Here is a 16,489-nt window from a genome sequence, read left to right as displayed (position 1 = left end):
GAGGTTAACTAGATACCTGTAACTATCACAGGGCCAAAAAACAAAAGTGAAGGGTCTGCAAATGTAGCTCAGTGTTTAAGCCTGTGTTTAGTTAGTATGTAGACTACCAGGTTTACTCCTCAGTGGGAGAGGGAGATGGAATAGGCTTTACAACAAAATACAAGCCCTTTTGTGGGTCTCCCTAAGTATTCCTGACTAATCAAGAACTCACAACAAAGAGCAGGCTTCACAAACTTCGAGACAATTTCTATAGGAAAGGGGTGTGTGTGTGTGTGTGTGTGTGTGTGTGTGTGTGTGTGTGTATGTGAGAGTGAGAGAGAGAGAGAGAGAGAGAGAGAGAGAGAGAGAGAGAGAGAGAGAGAGAGAGAGAGAGAGAAATTGATTGCGTTCCTGTGTACAGGGAACAATGAAAGCCAGAGGTTAACCCAAGTGTTTTTTAGGGTGGGTTTTTTTTTTAAACGTGTATGGGTCTTCTGCATCCATGTCTGTAAACCACGTGCATACCTAGTGCCCATGAGGACCCAAAAAGGATACTGGATCTCCTGGAGCTGGAGTTATAGTCACCATGTGATGCTGGGCATTGAACACGGGTCTTCTTCAAAAGCAGGAAGTGCTCTTAACCACTGAGCTATCTCTCCAGCCCAGAATGGCCACTCTTGGTTTCTTTTTAAACAAAATCTCTCAATAGGACCTAGAGCTTACCAATTCAGCTATTCTGGCTGCCCAGCAAGCCCAGGGATCCATGCTTCTGCCTCATTCATCCAGAGCTGAGATATAAACACAGTACTGGGTGTTCAAATTCCGTTCCTCATGCTTTCACTATAAGCACTTTAGAGACTGAGTTATCTCTCCAGCCCAGGAAAAATGTTTAAGCATTAATCATTATAATATTCTTTCATGTTTTTTTCTCTCTCCTTAAAAACTGTGAAATGAGCCGGGGAGTGCTGGCGCACGCCTTTAATCCCAGTCGGGAGGCAGAGGCAAGCGGATCTCTGTGAGTTCGAGGCCAGCCTGGGCTACAGAGTGAGTTCCAGGACAGTCAGGATTATCACACAGAGAAACCCTGTCTCAAAAAACCAAAAAAAAAAAAAAAAAAAAAAAAAAAAAATTGTGAAAGGAAATCCAACAGCATTCCTCCTCCAGCTACTACCTAAACACCTTCAACATGGATTCCCTGAGAAGAGAGAACAGGACGTGACATCTTGTTTTCCCCAAACCACAGGACACACACCCAGGTCCCACTTTGGCCTTCTCCTCAGTCGTCATGAACCTTCCTCGAGTCGACACAGCAGCCCCACTCAGCCGACTGATCTAAAAGTAGAAACATTCTATTAAAAATGACAGACAAGTACTAAAACACTACAAATACACATAACTGTGAATTAAAAGTAAAACTCTGATGTGGTTTTAAGGTATTTCTCCCCGAAGAGAGCAGGACTACTCCTTCCATTTATTTCACCAGATACAAACTGTCCTGTATCTGAAATTCTGACCCGGGGAAGTCACCCACATCTGTTTCATTAGTATCCTCTGCAGTTAACCCCAATCCTGACGGTATGACCCAAACCACCCATGAACACTGTGTTCACAAGTGTCTGAAGTCCCCGGCCCCCTCCCCCATTTCCTAAGTCACACACACACCTCATCCTGAGTCTGTCCTCGGGTCAGCAAGTTCCTACAGGTCAGAGGCACGTCGTTGATCTCCACTTCAGCCACCACCAGGTCATCTTTGCTTTTACTGCTACTTAGGCCTTTGCCAGGGGCCTGCAGCTACAGAAGAGAAAAAAGCCAATCAAGGGGTTTTTGGTTTTGTTGATTTTTATCTTCAACTCAGAGATCTACCTGCCGATCTCCTGAGCGCTGAGATTAAAGATGTGTGCCTCCAACACCACAGCCCGTATAAAAACGTTGCCCTTGAACTGGCGATCCTCCTGCCTCAACCTCCTTCAGCAAATACTACCAGCATGTGCCACCACAACTGGTACCTCATATATTTTTTATGGTATTAAAGAAACTACAGACCAGAAGGTAGATTAAAGGTCAGAGTTATGATGCTTTATATTTTGCACTTTATGGCAAAGCTTCACTGTAAATCAGCTGGCCTCGAGATTTCCTTGCCTCTGCCTCCCGAGTGCTGGGGTGCTGGGATTAAAGACGTGCGCCACAAACACCAGGCTACAGAAATAACATTTTTAAAAATTATTTTAGCTCTTGAGAGATGGCCACTCATGATGGCCAAGCATGAGTTTTAATTCCCAGAATACATGAACCAAGCCAAATGCGGGGCAGCTTGCATTTGTCATCTCCATGCCCCTAGAGCCAGACAGGGACAGAAACAGCAGAGTCCCTGGAGCTCAAATGCCAGTTAGCCTGAAACACACACTACAGAGACCCCGACTCAAACCAGGTGGGATCTCTGACCTCCGATGTCCACCATGGCAATGAGTACCTGCGTGTGCTCCTGACAAACACCTGTGCATGCCATACACAACACACATACACCTGAGGGTTAGGAAGATGCTCAGAGGGTTTAGGTGGTTACTGCCAAGCCTGACGGGACGACTGAGACGCCTCACATCGACACCCAAATGCTAGGATCCACCAAGATACACATACACATAAATATTTTTAAACACATTCACATGATTTACCTGAACTTCAAGTATCGGGAATCTATTGCTTTAAATCACTACAAAAATTGAGTCACGTTTTATAAGCACAAAAACTAGTTCATAAAAGTAACAGGATCAATTAAAACTGCCTGGCCTCAGGGTGTGAGCACACCTGTCATCGCCAGCCCTTGAGAGACAGAGGCAGGAAGATTTCTGCAAGCAGGAGACCAGCCTTGTCTACGTATACAGAAACCCTGTCTCAAACAACAACAAAAAAACAAAAACGAAAACCCTCGCCCTCACAAAAACAACTGAACAAGGGCCCACGCTCCCACACGCGATCTTCACCCTGGGAGCCCGAATGATTATGAAACCGAAAAGCGACAAAGCTGCACACAGCTGCGCGTCTTTCCCTGGGAATACCTACCTTCTCGGTGGCGTTCTGAGACGGTTTCAGCTTCCCTTTGGCCATGAGCATAGCATTGATCTTGGCGGCCACTGCAGCCGCGGCGTCCAAGGCTCCCGAGGGAGCAGCGGCGGGGGCGCCCCCCGGGCTGCCCCCGCTGCTGGTGACTTCCCCACCTGGGGCCGCTGGCGGAAGGAAGAGCAGCGGGGCTGGAGCCGGCTGGTCCCATTTGCTGCGGCGCCTACAGGTAGGAGAAGGAACATGCTGGGGCCCCCAGGCTGCCTTTGTGTGGTGCTCCTAGCACGCGTTACTCCGTTTGGCCCGTCGGGTTCCGTCCTCATCACAGGATGCCCCCGATCGCAAACTCAGTGACATCCCCACCACCACCCCACCCCGCCGCAAAGTCCCGCTTCTTCCAGCCGCTTTCCAAAGCAGATCTGCTCCCGTCACCACTCCCAGTCCCAGACTCGAGCCGGCCCGGCGTGCTCCTGCGTCCGCCTTCTCCTTGGCTCGCCCTTCTCAAACCCTCGGCGCGCCGTCGCCCTCGCCCTTCGGCCGGCCTCTCGCCAGGCGCCCGAGGCCTGCTCAACATTCTCTCCGGAAGCCGGCCTCGGCGTCCGGACGCGTCCCCCTTAGCGGCCTGGCCGCCCACACGCAGCCTCCCCGGGCCGCCCTCTCCCCCGGCCCGCGCTCGCTACCCCCCGCCCGGCCCGCGAAGCCCTTACCCGCCAGCTGCAGGATGTGTCGCGCTCCCTGCGGACATGGCGGCCGGCTCTCGTCCACCACCCGCCAACTACCCACCACCGCCCTCCCGCCACTTCCGCCCCAACGCGCTGACGCACGGCCCTTTCCGGCCGTGAGGTAGGACGGTTCCGGTGAGGAATCTGGATTCCGATTGGACTCTCAGCAATTTAAAGCGCCGGGGGGCTTCCGAGACGAGCGCGCCGGCCGCTTTTCCGGCTTGCTCCTTTGCCCTTAAGAAAAATGTCTACCATGTTTGATTCAAAAGCGAGATCGGCGCTGGGAGAATCCATCTTTATTGGGGGCAAGCGAGCCGCTTGGACGACATTTAAGTCAAAAAAAAAAAAAAGAAAAGAAAAGAGAAACCGATTTTCTCCGAATTCAGTTTGCTCACGTGGAGTCCCAGCCTGTAGCCGAGAAGAAATTTCCCCGCGACTCCAGCCCACTTCACGGTTCAGTTACCTTTTATGACAAAGGAAAGGGTTCTTTCCAAAGGTCGTTTGCATAACTGCCTTTTTCTACTTTTCCCTTGTTGTTTTTCTTGGGGCTATGAAGCTCCAGTCCGCTGCAGGCCCTTCTGTTCTAGTGGTGTCAGTGGCCATGAGCATAGCATTGATCTTGGCAAAACGTAGGCACTCGGACAACTCGAGAGTTATGAAACACGCAAAAGTTGAAAGAAAAACTGCTCAACGTGGTGGGGCGTTTAAAAAACCGAGACTAGGAACTGAGAGGTGTCTCGGCAGATAAAGGCACCAGCGGACAAACTTGACGATCTCAGTTCGATCCCTGGAGCCCACGAGGTGGAAGGGCAGAACAAACTCCTGTGAGTTGTTCTCTGATCTCCACATGTAAATGTAGAAACGAGAGGTGCTAAACAGAGTAGTTAAGAGCTGTCACGGCGGAGAGTGATAATCGCAGGTTATGAAATTCCCTTCTGTGAGGGTTGTGTGTCTGTGCTTGGCTGGATTTTCAACATAGGGAAAAGCTTTGGATGCTAAGGGGTTTGAGTTAAATCTGGAACACAGATCCTCAACATTTATGCAAGTATTCTGATAGAGAAGGGGGAAAAGCCTGCGTGCTACCTTACAGAGATGCTTGCTTACATTCTGATATAATTAATAAAGATTCAGTAACAATAGTGAAAGCTAAGTAAGTTTTTCCTTTTTGGCATATAATAAGTAAAATATCCATTTGTGGCGAGGATGAAGGCACAAGTCTGTGGTGTCATCCATAGTAGCCTAGTGGCCTGAGGTGCCCCCCCTTAATGGTTTAGGCCCAGGACTCCAGATGGTGTTTGGCTTTGACATGGGAAAGAATTACAGAACAAGCCAGTGTGAAGCAGCATTAGCCCCAAAGTTCAGTTGCCAACACCATCAAAAGTAAATAAAGTCCTGAGGAGATGAAATTGCCGGAGAATATCAAGCTTGAATAGCTAAGTCCTGTGTTTGACTAGAATCAGCATGTCAAGGCAGCTTTGATTGTATAGCCATTTCTTTTTCTCCGTAGCCCAGGCTGGCCTTGAACTCACCGAGATCCATGCCTGCTGGGATTAAAGGCGTGTGCCACCATGCCCGGCAGACTCTTCTGTTGCAAAGTTGATGGGAGGTAAGGGCAACAGTCAGAAGCTACACCCATCAATTCTCCCAGCAGCTGAACAAGAACAGCACCAACAGACATGCCAACGTCCAGTTACCTGTTTGCGATTTGCTTTGGACTTGGGATCCTGCAGGGGCTGGGATGCTGGGAATGTACCACCGTGCCCAGCTTCTAGCAAGTCAGTGGTTTGTTGTTGCTTTGTAACCAGATCTTGTGTAACCAAGCTGTTCTCAAACTTCTCATCCTCCTGCCTCGACCTCCTAAGGGCTGGGATTAGGTGTGGGCACTATGGTTGCCAACAGCCTCCTCTGAGAAAAACACATTCTGTGTCTAAGCCTGCGCTAACCCTTAGTACAGTAAGAACAGAGGGACATTGTAGCATGAATCTCTAAAAGGTCTTATTAATGAAAATAAACCTGAGCCAGGCATTGGGGTGAATGCTGGAAGATCAGAGAAGCAGATCTACCTCACCTCACCTCACCAATTCCTCAGCTGATCCTCTTTCCTCAGACTGGAAGCTTCTGAGTCCTCATCCAAATGGATCTCAGCTGAACTGCTTCTCGAAAGCCTAAAAGCTTAACCAGGCTAAAAGCTTCTAGTTTCTGGTCCTCATGCCTTATATACCTTTCTGCTTTCTGCCATCACTGCCTGGGATTAAAGGCTCACCTTTCTGGGATTAAAGGCGTGAGTCACCATGCCTGGCTATTTCCAGTGTGACCTTGAACTCATAGAGATCCATGCCTCCAAAAGGCTAGGATTAAAGGTGTGAGTGCCACCATTTTCTAGCCTCTGTATCTAGTGGCTGTTCTGTTCTCTAGCCCCAGATAAGTTTATTAGGGTGCACAATATTTTGGGGAACACAATACCACCACAGGACATGATCTGTGTAACAGACATTTCTAGCTCAGAAGTCAAAGCTTCTTATGCTCCTGTGTGTTTCTTGCCCATGCTTCCTTGTCTGTCTTCTCTGTGGTGAACTATCACACAAAACTCCCAAGTTCTAGACCAGCCTAGTCTACATAGTTAGCTCCCGGCCAGTCAGAGCTGCACCCCCTGGCCTTGTCTCAAACATTTAAAAAAAAAAAAAAAGTGTGTCCCATAACACCTGAACCTGATTCAGTTTTTGTTTGTTTGTTTTGGTTTGGTTTGGTTTTAAACCCAGACTGGCAAAAAAAAAAAAAAATGGCCTTGAACTCAGATCCTCTTGTCTCAGTTTCCTGGTCTTCAGTTTCTACCACACTCAGCCCTGCTTTGCAGTGGGATTTTTGTTGTTTGTTATGTAGGTGTGCATGCCTGAGTGAGTTTTTTTATATTACATGCATGCAAGTGCCTTCAGAGGCCAGAAGGCATCAGATCGCCTGGAACGGAAGATACAGGGTGACTTAGGGTTTCTGTTGCTTCGATGGAACACCGTGACTATTAGTAACTTGGGGAGGAAAGGGTTTACTAGGCTTACACTTCAGCACTGCTGTTCACCACTGAAGGACGTCAGGACAGGAACTCAAACAGGGCAGGATCCAGGAGGGAAGAGCTGATTGCAGAGACCATAGAGGGGAACTGCTAGCTTTTTTTTTTTTTTTTTTTTTTTCTAGACAGGGTTTCTCTGTGTAGTTTTGGTGCATGTCCTGGAACTCGCTCTGTAGATCAGGCTGACCTTGAACTCACAGAGTTCTGCCTCCCAAGTGCTGGGATTAAAGGCTGTGTCACCACCGCCCTGTGGGAGCTGCTAGCTTGCTTCCCTTGGCCTGTTCAGCCCAACTCCCCTCCCCCCCCAATTGCTGCTTTTGCCTGTATGTATGTCTATGTGAGGTTGTCAGATCTTGGAGTTACAGACAGTTGTGAGCTGCCATATGGATGCTGGGAATTGAACCCGTGTCCTCTGGAAGAGCAGTCAGTGCTCTTAACCACTGAGCCATCTCTCCAGCCCCTAACCCACCTTCTTATAGAACCCAGGACCACCTGCCCAGGGATGGCACCACTCACCATGGGCTGGGCCCTCATCCATTGATCACTAAATGAGAAAATACCTTACAGCTGGATCTCAAGGAGGCATTTCCTCAGCTGAGGTTCCTTGCTCTCTGGTGACTCTGGCTTGTGTCAAGTTGCCACACAAAACCAGCCGGGACACAGGGTGTTGTGAGTCATTTGATGTGGATACTGGGAATCGAACCCAGGTCCTCTGTAGGAGCTATCTCTCCAGTCTCTCAGCTTTGTAGTTTTAAGTGTATTGAACATGCCTTCACAATTCTTCTATAAATCTGAAAATTTAAATTCCACAATGTAGGAGTCAGAAGAGAAGAGAGAGAGGATGAGAGAAAACACGCTTGGCTGTGCACTGGAGCTGCCATGCCGTGAGCGTAGGTACCCGGAGAGACTTTCTCCAGCCGATCTTGACAGTGCAGATAGCGGCTTTGCTGGCTACTTTTTATGTCAACTTGACACAGGCTAGGGTCTCTTGGGAAGAAGGAATCTTGAGAAAATGTCTCCATAGTAGTGGCCTGTAAGCAAATATATAGGAGAATTTTTTTTCTTTTTTCTTTCTTTTTTTTAAGGGTATTTTCTTGATGAATTGTTGATGTGGAAGGGCCCAGCCCACTGTGGTGGTTCCATCTCTGGGCAGGTGGTAGTAGGTACGGTAGGCTGAGGGCTGGAGAAATGCCTCAGAGGTTAAGAGCACTAGCTGTTTTTCCAGAGGTCCTGAGTTCAATTCCCAGCAACGACCTGAAATGATATCTGGTGCCCTCTTCTGGTCTGCAGGGATACATGCAGGCAGAACACAGTATACATAATGAATGAATAAATCTTTGAGAGAGAGAGAGAGAGAAAGAGAGAAAGAGAGAAAGAAAAAAAGAAAGAAAGAAAGAAAGAAAGAAGGAAGGAAGGAAGGAAGGAAAGAAAGAAAGAAAGAAAGAAAGAAAGAAAGAAAGAAAGAAAGAAAGAAAGAAAGAAAGAAAGAAAGAAAGAAAGAAAAGGAAAGAAGGAAAGAAGGCTGAATCAGGCAGTGGTGGCGCACACTTTTAATCCCAGCACTCAGGAGGCAAAGACAGGCGGATCTCTGTGAGTTCAAGGCCGGCATGGTCTACAGAGGGAGTTCCAGGACAGCCAGGGCTACACAGAGAAACGCTGTCTCAAAAAAAAAAAAAAAAAGAAGAAGAAGAAGGAAGAAAAGAAATCAAAGCCAGGTGGTGGTGGCCATGCCTTTAATCCCAGCACTGGGGGTGGGGTGGGGGGTTGCAGAGCAAACCATGTCGTGGTGAGAGAGCCAACATGCAGTGTTCTCTAGAGCCTCTGCTTCAGCCTCTGCCTTGAGTTCTTGTCCCGACCTCCTTCAGTGACAGACCGTGATGTGCAAGTGTAGGCACAAGAAACCCTTTCCTTCCCAAGTTACTAATAGTCATGATGCTTCATCACAGCAATAGAAACCCGAAGACAGTGGCTGACTCGTTGATGTGAGACTGTGGAACTGGGCTAGGCCAGCTCCTACTCCTACTGTTTATTGTTCCCCAAGGGTCTGGTCTCTGCCTTCAATGACAACGGCAGGTGTAGTTCCCTTGTCTTAGTTCTTTGAAGAGGCTAGCTCAGTCCTTCTGTATTCTTGGCCGATCTCTAGGAATGCCACAGCTCCTCCAGCTTGAAAGGACAAAAGGAGAGGCATGACAAGAAGAGGTGCATATTCAGATGGGCTAGTGGGGAGTCCTTTTCATATAAGGCGGGGACCATTGACTACTGGTACTGGTTTTCCCCAACTGTAACCAAGAGAGTTAATTAGACTTAAATTACTGTGCCATGAGGTGATAGGAAGACAGGGCTGACAAAAGCATTTTTGTGGACTCTGATTTCTCATGCCCCAGCAACTGTAAATGAAGAACCCATTTCTAGAGAAGTTATCAGAGTGTCTCTGTCTGTCCTGGTGGTACTTCCTTTTTAGCTCTGGGGATTTCCAAGGGCAAGGACTGGTACTTATGGCACTCAGAAAGGAGGAAGGGATGATGGGAGATGCTGAAGGTCTTTTATAATGAATTGAAGAAGAATATCTTCCTGGCTTAGACAGATGACTCAGTGTTTAGGCGTATTGGCTGCTCTTTCAGAGGACCTGGGTTCAATTTCCAGCAGCCACATGGACTATAACCACTTGTAATCCCAGTCCCAGGAAATATGACACCCTCTTCTGAGCTCTGTAAGCACCAGACATGCATGTGGTACACAGACATACCTGCAGATAAAATACTCATACACATAAACAAACAAAAAATTAAAAAGTTATTTTTAAATTTTTTTGTTGTTTTGAGGCAGGATTTCACTAGGCAGTCCTGGCTGGCCCAGAATTCACTATGTAGACCATTTTGGCCTCAAACTCACAGATTGGCCTGCCTTTGCCTCTTGAGTGCTAAAATTAAAGGCATGCACCATCATGCCCAGCTATTACTTTACCCAAAAGATTCATTTATCTTGCTGGGCAGTGGTGGCTCAGGCCTTTAATCCCAGCACTTGGGAGGCAGAGGCAGGCGGATCTCTGTGAGTTCGAGGCCAACCTGGTCTACAGAGTGAATTCCAGGACAACCAAGGCTACACAGAGAAACCCTGTCTTGAAAAGCAAACAAACAAAAAAAAGATTCATTTATCTTATGTGTATGGATATTTTTTAAAGATTTATTTATTTATTATGTACACAGAAGAGGGTACCAGATCTCATTACAGATGGTTATGAGCCACCATGTGGGTGCTGGGAATTGAACTCAGGACCTCTGGAAGGTCAGTGCTCTTAACCTCTGAGCCATCTCTCCAGCACTGTGTATGGATATTTTGTATGCATGTATGGTTTCAACTTCCAGGAGCTGCTTCTATATTTCCAGCTTCTTGAAGAAGGGGCTTTCTTCTTTTTCTTTTTAAAAATTATGTGCTGGAGCCAGGAGATGGTGGTGCATACCTTTAATCCCAGCCCTTGGGAGGCAGAAGCAGGCAGATCTCTGTGAGTTTGAGGCCAGTCTGGTCTACAGAGGGAGTTCCAGAACAGCCAGGGACACCTGCTCTGTTAAGGTGTGCTCCACCACCAGAATCGACTAAAAAAAATTTTTGTGTGGGGGTGCTGAAGGAATGCCTCAGCAATTAATGGTTGCTCTTGCAGAAGACCCAGGTTCAATTATCAGCACCCACATGATAATTTACAACCATCTATAACTCCAATTACAGGGGACCCAATGCCCTTTTCTGAGCTCCATAGGCACCAACCACAAACATTGTGCACATACATACATACATACATAGTCAAAACACACATGAAATAAAGCGAATAAAAAAATTGTGTGCGTGTGTATGTGCACGTATATCACATGAGTGTGGGTGCCTGTGGAAGCCAGAAGACAGTGTCGGACCCCCCACAGATGAAGTTGCAGGCAGTCGTGAACCCTTTTATGCGGGTGCGAGGAATTGGACTCAGGTTCTACGAAAGGGCAGCAAGCACTCTTTGTTTTCTTTTTTGGTTTTTTGAGACACAGTTTCTCTGTGTAACAGCCCTGGAACTGCTGTCCTAGAACTCACTCTGTAGACCAGGCTGGCCTCAAACTCACAGAGATCTGCCTGCCTCTGCCTCTTGGGTGCTGGGATTGAAGGTGTGTGTGCACCATCACTGCCCGGCCAGCAAGCACCCTTAGCTGTTGAGATATCTCTACAGCCACACCCCGTTCATTAATCTTCTCTCTAATCAAGAGAGAATAAATTCAATGTATCGAAGTTATGTTCAAGTCTTTGTGAGTGTGTGTGTGTGTGCGCGCACACTCGCATTTGTGTAGTGTTCAAAGGAGAGTGTCGGGAGTTGTTCTTCGCCCTCCACCTTGAGACGGTCTTTTTGTTCACCGTAGCTGCCCCATGTGTTTCCCAGGACCACCCCTGTGGTGGCTTGAATGGGAATGTCTATAGGCTCAGCTTCCTAAACACTGGCTCCTCAGTTAGTGACACTCTTTGGGGAGGTTGTGGCACCTTTGGGAGGCGGAGCCTTGCTACATGAATGTCACCTTCACCCGGGGACAGCCTTAGAGTGTCTCTGGTCTTTCCTCCCTAGCTGTTCTGTTTCCCGCGCCTGTCCCCATACCTGCTGCCATGCTTCCCCGCCATGACAGATTCTAACCCTCTGGAACCATAAACCAGAAGAAACTTCCCTGAGGTTGCCTTGGCCATGACAGTTTATCACAGCTACAGAAAGGTGACTGATGTGGCCTCCCATCTTGCCTGGGAAGCACTGGGATTACAGGTGCCCTCTAATGAGCCTGACTCTGCCCAGGCTCCGGGGATTTGAAGAGATACTCACACTTGCATGGGATCTCCTCAGTAAATCGCTCCCCAGCCTAAGCGCCATGGTTTTGGTTTCTGTTCTGTGTGCAAGTGATGGGATTGGAGGACTCCAGCAAGCAAGGGAGCACTCTGTTGCCTGGCTGCTGCCTGCAGCCAGGTTACCTGAACTGAACTGGCAATGTAATTCTGGTCAAAAAACATGGCCTCAAGAGATAAGTAATCGGCTGGAGACAGACCCAGTCTATGATGTCATCAGGTAGCCCTTGGGCTCACCTGGCTTGGGGCGAAGCACTACCTTTCTGCCAATCTTGTCCCACTTTCCTTACTCAAACCTCAAACATCCTGGTCCCCAGACAGCATCTCTCTCACCTCTGGGCTTCTTGTAACAGGTTCCAGCCTCCCTCAAAGGCCCCTCTGCTCCCCCAGCACTCCAGGAGAACTGAGTATCAGACACTATCTGAGCCAGCAGGAAGGTGCTGAATTATTCTCAGAATCCTTGAAAAAAAAAAATCTCTTAAGATCTCCCCATTCCATGCTCTCTCTCCATCCTGCAGTGGTTAGAGATGTGGGCAGGGCAAGGAGGAGACCTAGTGAGGCGTTTTCCCAGTGAGGACTGAGCTCATGGGGAGACAGGAAGAGGTGTGGTGAAAGCTGATCTCAGGGTCCAGAACTCCAAGCTTGGGGCCTGGAGGAATGTGGTTATGGCTGAGCTCTGACTCTGGAAAGATGAAGTAGCAGTGGAGGTGGTACAGGCTGGCAGGACTGCTTAATGACACAGGGCGGGAGAGTTGAAGACATGTCCCGTCCATCCACCTACGGCCTCACCGTTCCCTGTGCCCAGCAAGGCTACACAGGAAGCTGTGACTTCCTCCTTTTCCTGTCCCTCCCCTTCTTAGCATCAAGGTCACATGGCAGTGTTCCCTGTTCATTGTCCTACTCCCTTTCATGACACATACTCCAAAGGTCCCCTTTGATATTCACCATGCCAAGACATTCAAAGTTAGCTCCTCACACCAGAACCATGGAGTATTTTCATCGAATTTAACTTCTGTAAAATGTTTCTATTTTATATGTTGGAGTATTTGTCTGCATGTATGCATGTGTGTGCCCCACATGCAAGCTTAGTGCCCACAGATTCCAAAAGAGGGGTCACAGTCTCTGGAACTGGAGTTACAGATGGTTGTGAGCTGCTGCTATATGGGTGCTGGGAACCCAACTCAGGTCATCTTCAAGAGCAACAAATACTTCTAACTACTGAGGCATCTCTAGCCCCAATTTACAAAAAATATTTAAATAGTATTTATTTGCATACATGGGCATGGATGTGCAGTGTGTTACTGAATGCACGCAAATGTCGGAGGAAGGACAGCTTTCAGGGGTCTGTTCTCTCCCTCCACCATGTGTCCTGGGGACCCAGTTCAAGCTGTCAGACTGGGCAAGCAGACTCCTTTATCAAGTCCAAAACCTGTTTGGGTTTTTTTTTGTAGTTTGGAGACAGGGTCTCACCATGTGACCCTGGCTGGCCTGGAACTTGTTATGTAGACCAGGCTGAGGTTCGTCAGCACACTGTCAAACCCGGTCTTTAAATCATTTCCTCTTATGTTTTTAATTTAGTAGTGTCAGGGGCTGCACACCACGGTGCATGTAAAAAAGGTCACAAGAGAGGTCTGTGGTGTCTGCTCTTCCACCTTCATGTAGGGTCCAGGGACTGAACGAGGCTCAGCAGCCTTGTGCAACAAGGGCCTTTACCCACTGAACCATCTCCGTGGCCCTACTTAGTTTTCTGAGATGATGTCTTGTGATATTGTAAAGGTTGGCCTTCAAGTCTCGGGCTCAGGAGATACAGTCGCCTTGCAGATAGCAGCGACCACAGGCACTTGCCACCCCGCTGAATTTTGTTTGTATATGTTTAACATTTGGGGGAGGGGTGTGCACGCACGCACGCACGCACGCACGCACAGGCTACAGCATGAGTGTGGAGGTCAAAGGGCAGTTTGTGTCAGTTCTACCCTCCCTCCGTGTGGATCCTGGAGATTGAAGTCATCAGGCTTAGCAGCACGCCCCTTACCCCTGGAGCCAGTATCTGCTCACCGACACTCAGAAACACACTCGGGGGAGTTAACGCCACTCACTCAAAGGCACAGTAGCTGTGGGACAGGAGACACGTTTGTTCCTCTCCCTGACTTCCATTCTGGCTCTCTAGCCCCATGTTCCTCCCCTAGCCTGTTCGGAGTCCTCTCCTTTCAGCAGAGGGCTCTCTGCACCCTGCTCTGAGTACAGGGACTTGTGGTTGGGAGGTCACTCCAGGCTTCTCTCGTTTCCCCCTTTCCCTCTGTTATGCACATGTTTGCAGAGTGGAAACGTCCCTGCCTTGTGCTGCCCCACCCAGCACCGTTGTCCAACAGGGAAAAGGTAGGCTGTTCTACCCACACCCCTCCCTCTTAGGTGTGAGCATGGGCAGGGGCTCCTGCACCTTAAAGCTCCAGACCAACACCCAGATTCCAGGTCCTTCTGCTCTCCTGCTGAGACAGCTGTGGCGCCTGCCGGTCCAGCAGACAGACACACTCCCTGGCTCCCCTGCCCTGCTCCAGCAACCTCCGATGCCTTGTGATGGCCACATCCAATTCCTCTGCCTCTCTGCCCACCCTCTTCTGGGTCAATGGCTCTGGAGACAGCGTGCTGAATACTGATGGTGCCGCAATGCCCGTCCAGTTCCTTGCTCTGAGGGTCATGGTTGCACTGGCCTATGGACTTGTGGGTATCATCGGCTTGCTGGGAAACGTGGCCGTCCTGTGGGTGCTAAGTAGCTGTGCTCAGCGTGCGCCTGGCCCACCTTCTGACACCTTTGTCTTCAGCCTGGCTCTGGCAGACCTGGGGCTGGCCCTCACTCTCCCTTTCTGGGCAACCGAGTCAGCACTGGACTTCCACTGGCCTTTCGGAAGTACCCTCTGCAAGATAGTCCTGACGACCACCGTCCTCAACATCTACGCCAGTATCTTCCTAATCACAGCGCTGAGTGTTGCCAGATACTGGGTGGTGGCCATGGCTGTGGGACCAGGCAGTCACCTCTCCGTCTTCTGGGCCCGCGTGGTCACCCTGGCAGTGTGGGTGGCAGCCGCCCTGGTGACTGTACCCACAGCAATCTTTGGGGCTGAGGGTGAGTTGTGGGGCGTGCGCCTCTGCCTTCTGCGTTTCCCCAGCAAATACTGGCTGGGGGCATACCAGCTACAGAGGGTCGTTCTGGCCTTCATTGTGCCCTTGGGCGTCATCACCACCAGCTACCTGCTGCTGCTGGCCTTTCTACAGCGTCAGCCGCGATGCCGGCCTCGACAGTGGCAGGACAGCCGCGTGGTGGCCCGCTCTGTCCGGATCCTGGTGGCTTCCTTCATCCTCTGCTGGCTTCCCAACCACGTGGTCACTCTCTGGGGTATTCTGGTCAAGTTTGACCTGGTGCCCTGGGACAGCACTTTCTACATCATCCATACTTACGTCTTTCCTGTCACCACCTGCTTGGCACACAGCAACAGCTGCCTCAACCCTGTGCTCTACTGTCTTCTCCGGCGCAAGCCCCGCCAGGTTCTGGTCAGCTCCTTCAGGGATCTCTGGTCAAGACTGTGGCCCCAGAGCAAGGCCCGTGTGGAGCAAGTGGCCCTCAAGGAGGTAGGTGGGAGATGGGTAGCCAGCACCCAGGAAAGTGGCCCTTCTACAACATGCAGAAACACAAAGTGACATCTGGATGAAGGATGCAACCTGGACACTCCCTTTTCTGAGATCTACCGGGGGCATAACCCACAGGTTCTGGGGAGAAGCTGCTCTCTCTGCCAGGCTGCAGGGTCCCCAGGAAAAGTCTGATCTTTGATCATCAGCTCTTGGTCAGGACCTAGAAGCTGGAGCCCAGGCAAAGGTGGGTGCGGCAAAGCTTGTCTCTAGAGATGGCAGAGAGAAACAGAATAAAACTCTGGATTATCCACAGACTGTCTTGACCTTTCATGCCAGTACAGCACAGGGTGACTTCCCGTATGGGGTCTAGACTAACAGGTCAGAAATCGGTTCTCCGCCCCACTCCCTTCAGAACAGGGTGTCCATCATGCCTCTTTGGTACCAAAACCAAAAATGCCTTCTCTGGCCGCTCAGAGGTACCCACAGAAAGGACGCAGAGCCTCCCTTTTGCTGCAGGAAGATCCCAGGGTGGGGCTGGCTGGAATCTCCCGGACCTGTCAGGATGTGTAGCCTGGTGAGAATAGTGAATAGACCTGTCTCCTCCTATCAAGGATTGAAGGGAGACAATTATAAGGGAAAGCCGTGGTGGGGTGGGCAGAGGTGAGAGGTGCGGAAGAGGTCAGGAGGATCAGACCCAAGGATCAGAAACCAGAGGCTAGTTACTCTCAGTAGTGTGCCAGAGCTCGTGGGTGTGAACCTTCCCCTCAGGCAAATCACCTCCGTACATCAGTTTTCTTCTTCTTTTTTATACTGGAGACAGGGTCACATGTGACTCAGGCTGGCCTCAAACTATGTAGCTGAGGGTAGCTTTGGACTCTAATTTTGATCCCAAATGCTAAAATGATAGGCATGGGCCAACACATTTAGCTTTGTTTTGCTTTTCAAGACAGGGTTTGTCTGTACAACAGCCCTGGCTGCCCTTGAACTCACCATAGATAAGGTTGGCCTCAAAGTCACAGAGATCCATCCGCCTCTACCTCCAAGTGCTGGGATCAAAGATGTGTGCCACCACCACCCAGCTACGTTTAGCCTTTTTAGTTCAGCTTATTCTTGACTCCCTTTTCTCCCTTTGTGTGTGTGTACATTTGTGTGTGTTGACACTTGCATATGTGGATGCCAGAGGCAG

The 16,489-nt window shown here is 49.5% G+C and overlaps 2 protein-coding genes across 2 annotated transcripts in view; one reads left to right on the top strand and one right to left on the bottom strand.

Moving 5' to 3' along the window:
- Positions 1-3,862, bottom strand: part of Khdc4 (KH domain containing 4, pre-mRNA splicing factor) — a 31,655-nt gene extending 27,793 nt beyond the window's left edge. Inside the window, exons 1-4 of the mRNA XM_006976367.4 lie at positions 3,744-3,862; positions 3,040-3,259; positions 1,642-1,770; positions 1,232-1,311 (exon numbers count right to left, since the gene is read on the bottom strand). Of these exons, the coding sequence (XP_006976429.1) occupies positions 1,232-1,311; positions 1,642-1,770; positions 3,040-3,259; positions 3,744-3,781 (467 nt within the window). The 5' untranslated portion in view covers positions 3,782-3,862. The remainder of the gene's footprint in view (positions 1-1,231; positions 1,312-1,641; positions 1,771-3,039; positions 3,260-3,743) is intronic.
- Positions 3,863-13,568: 9,706 nt separating this feature from the next.
- On the top strand, positions 13,569-15,863 carry Rxfp4 (relaxin family peptide/INSL5 receptor 4). The gene has a single exon (XM_006999076.4). The coding sequence runs from the start codon at positions 14,254-14,256 to the stop codon at positions 15,370-15,372; it is 1,119 nt and encodes a 372-aa protein (XP_006999138.2). The 5' UTR covers positions 13,569-14,253; the 3' UTR covers positions 15,373-15,863.
- Positions 15,864-16,489: the final 626 nt, after the last annotated feature.

The sequence above is a fragment of the Peromyscus maniculatus genome, chromosome 6 (genome assembly GCF_049852395.1).
Source record: "Peromyscus maniculatus bairdii isolate BWxNUB_F1_BW_parent chromosome 6, HU_Pman_BW_mat_3.1, whole genome shotgun sequence".
In the NCBI taxonomy this organism is placed as follows: Eukaryota; Metazoa; Chordata; class Mammalia; order Rodentia; family Cricetidae; genus Peromyscus; species Peromyscus maniculatus.
This window is presented reverse-complemented; position numbering and strand designations above follow the sequence as displayed.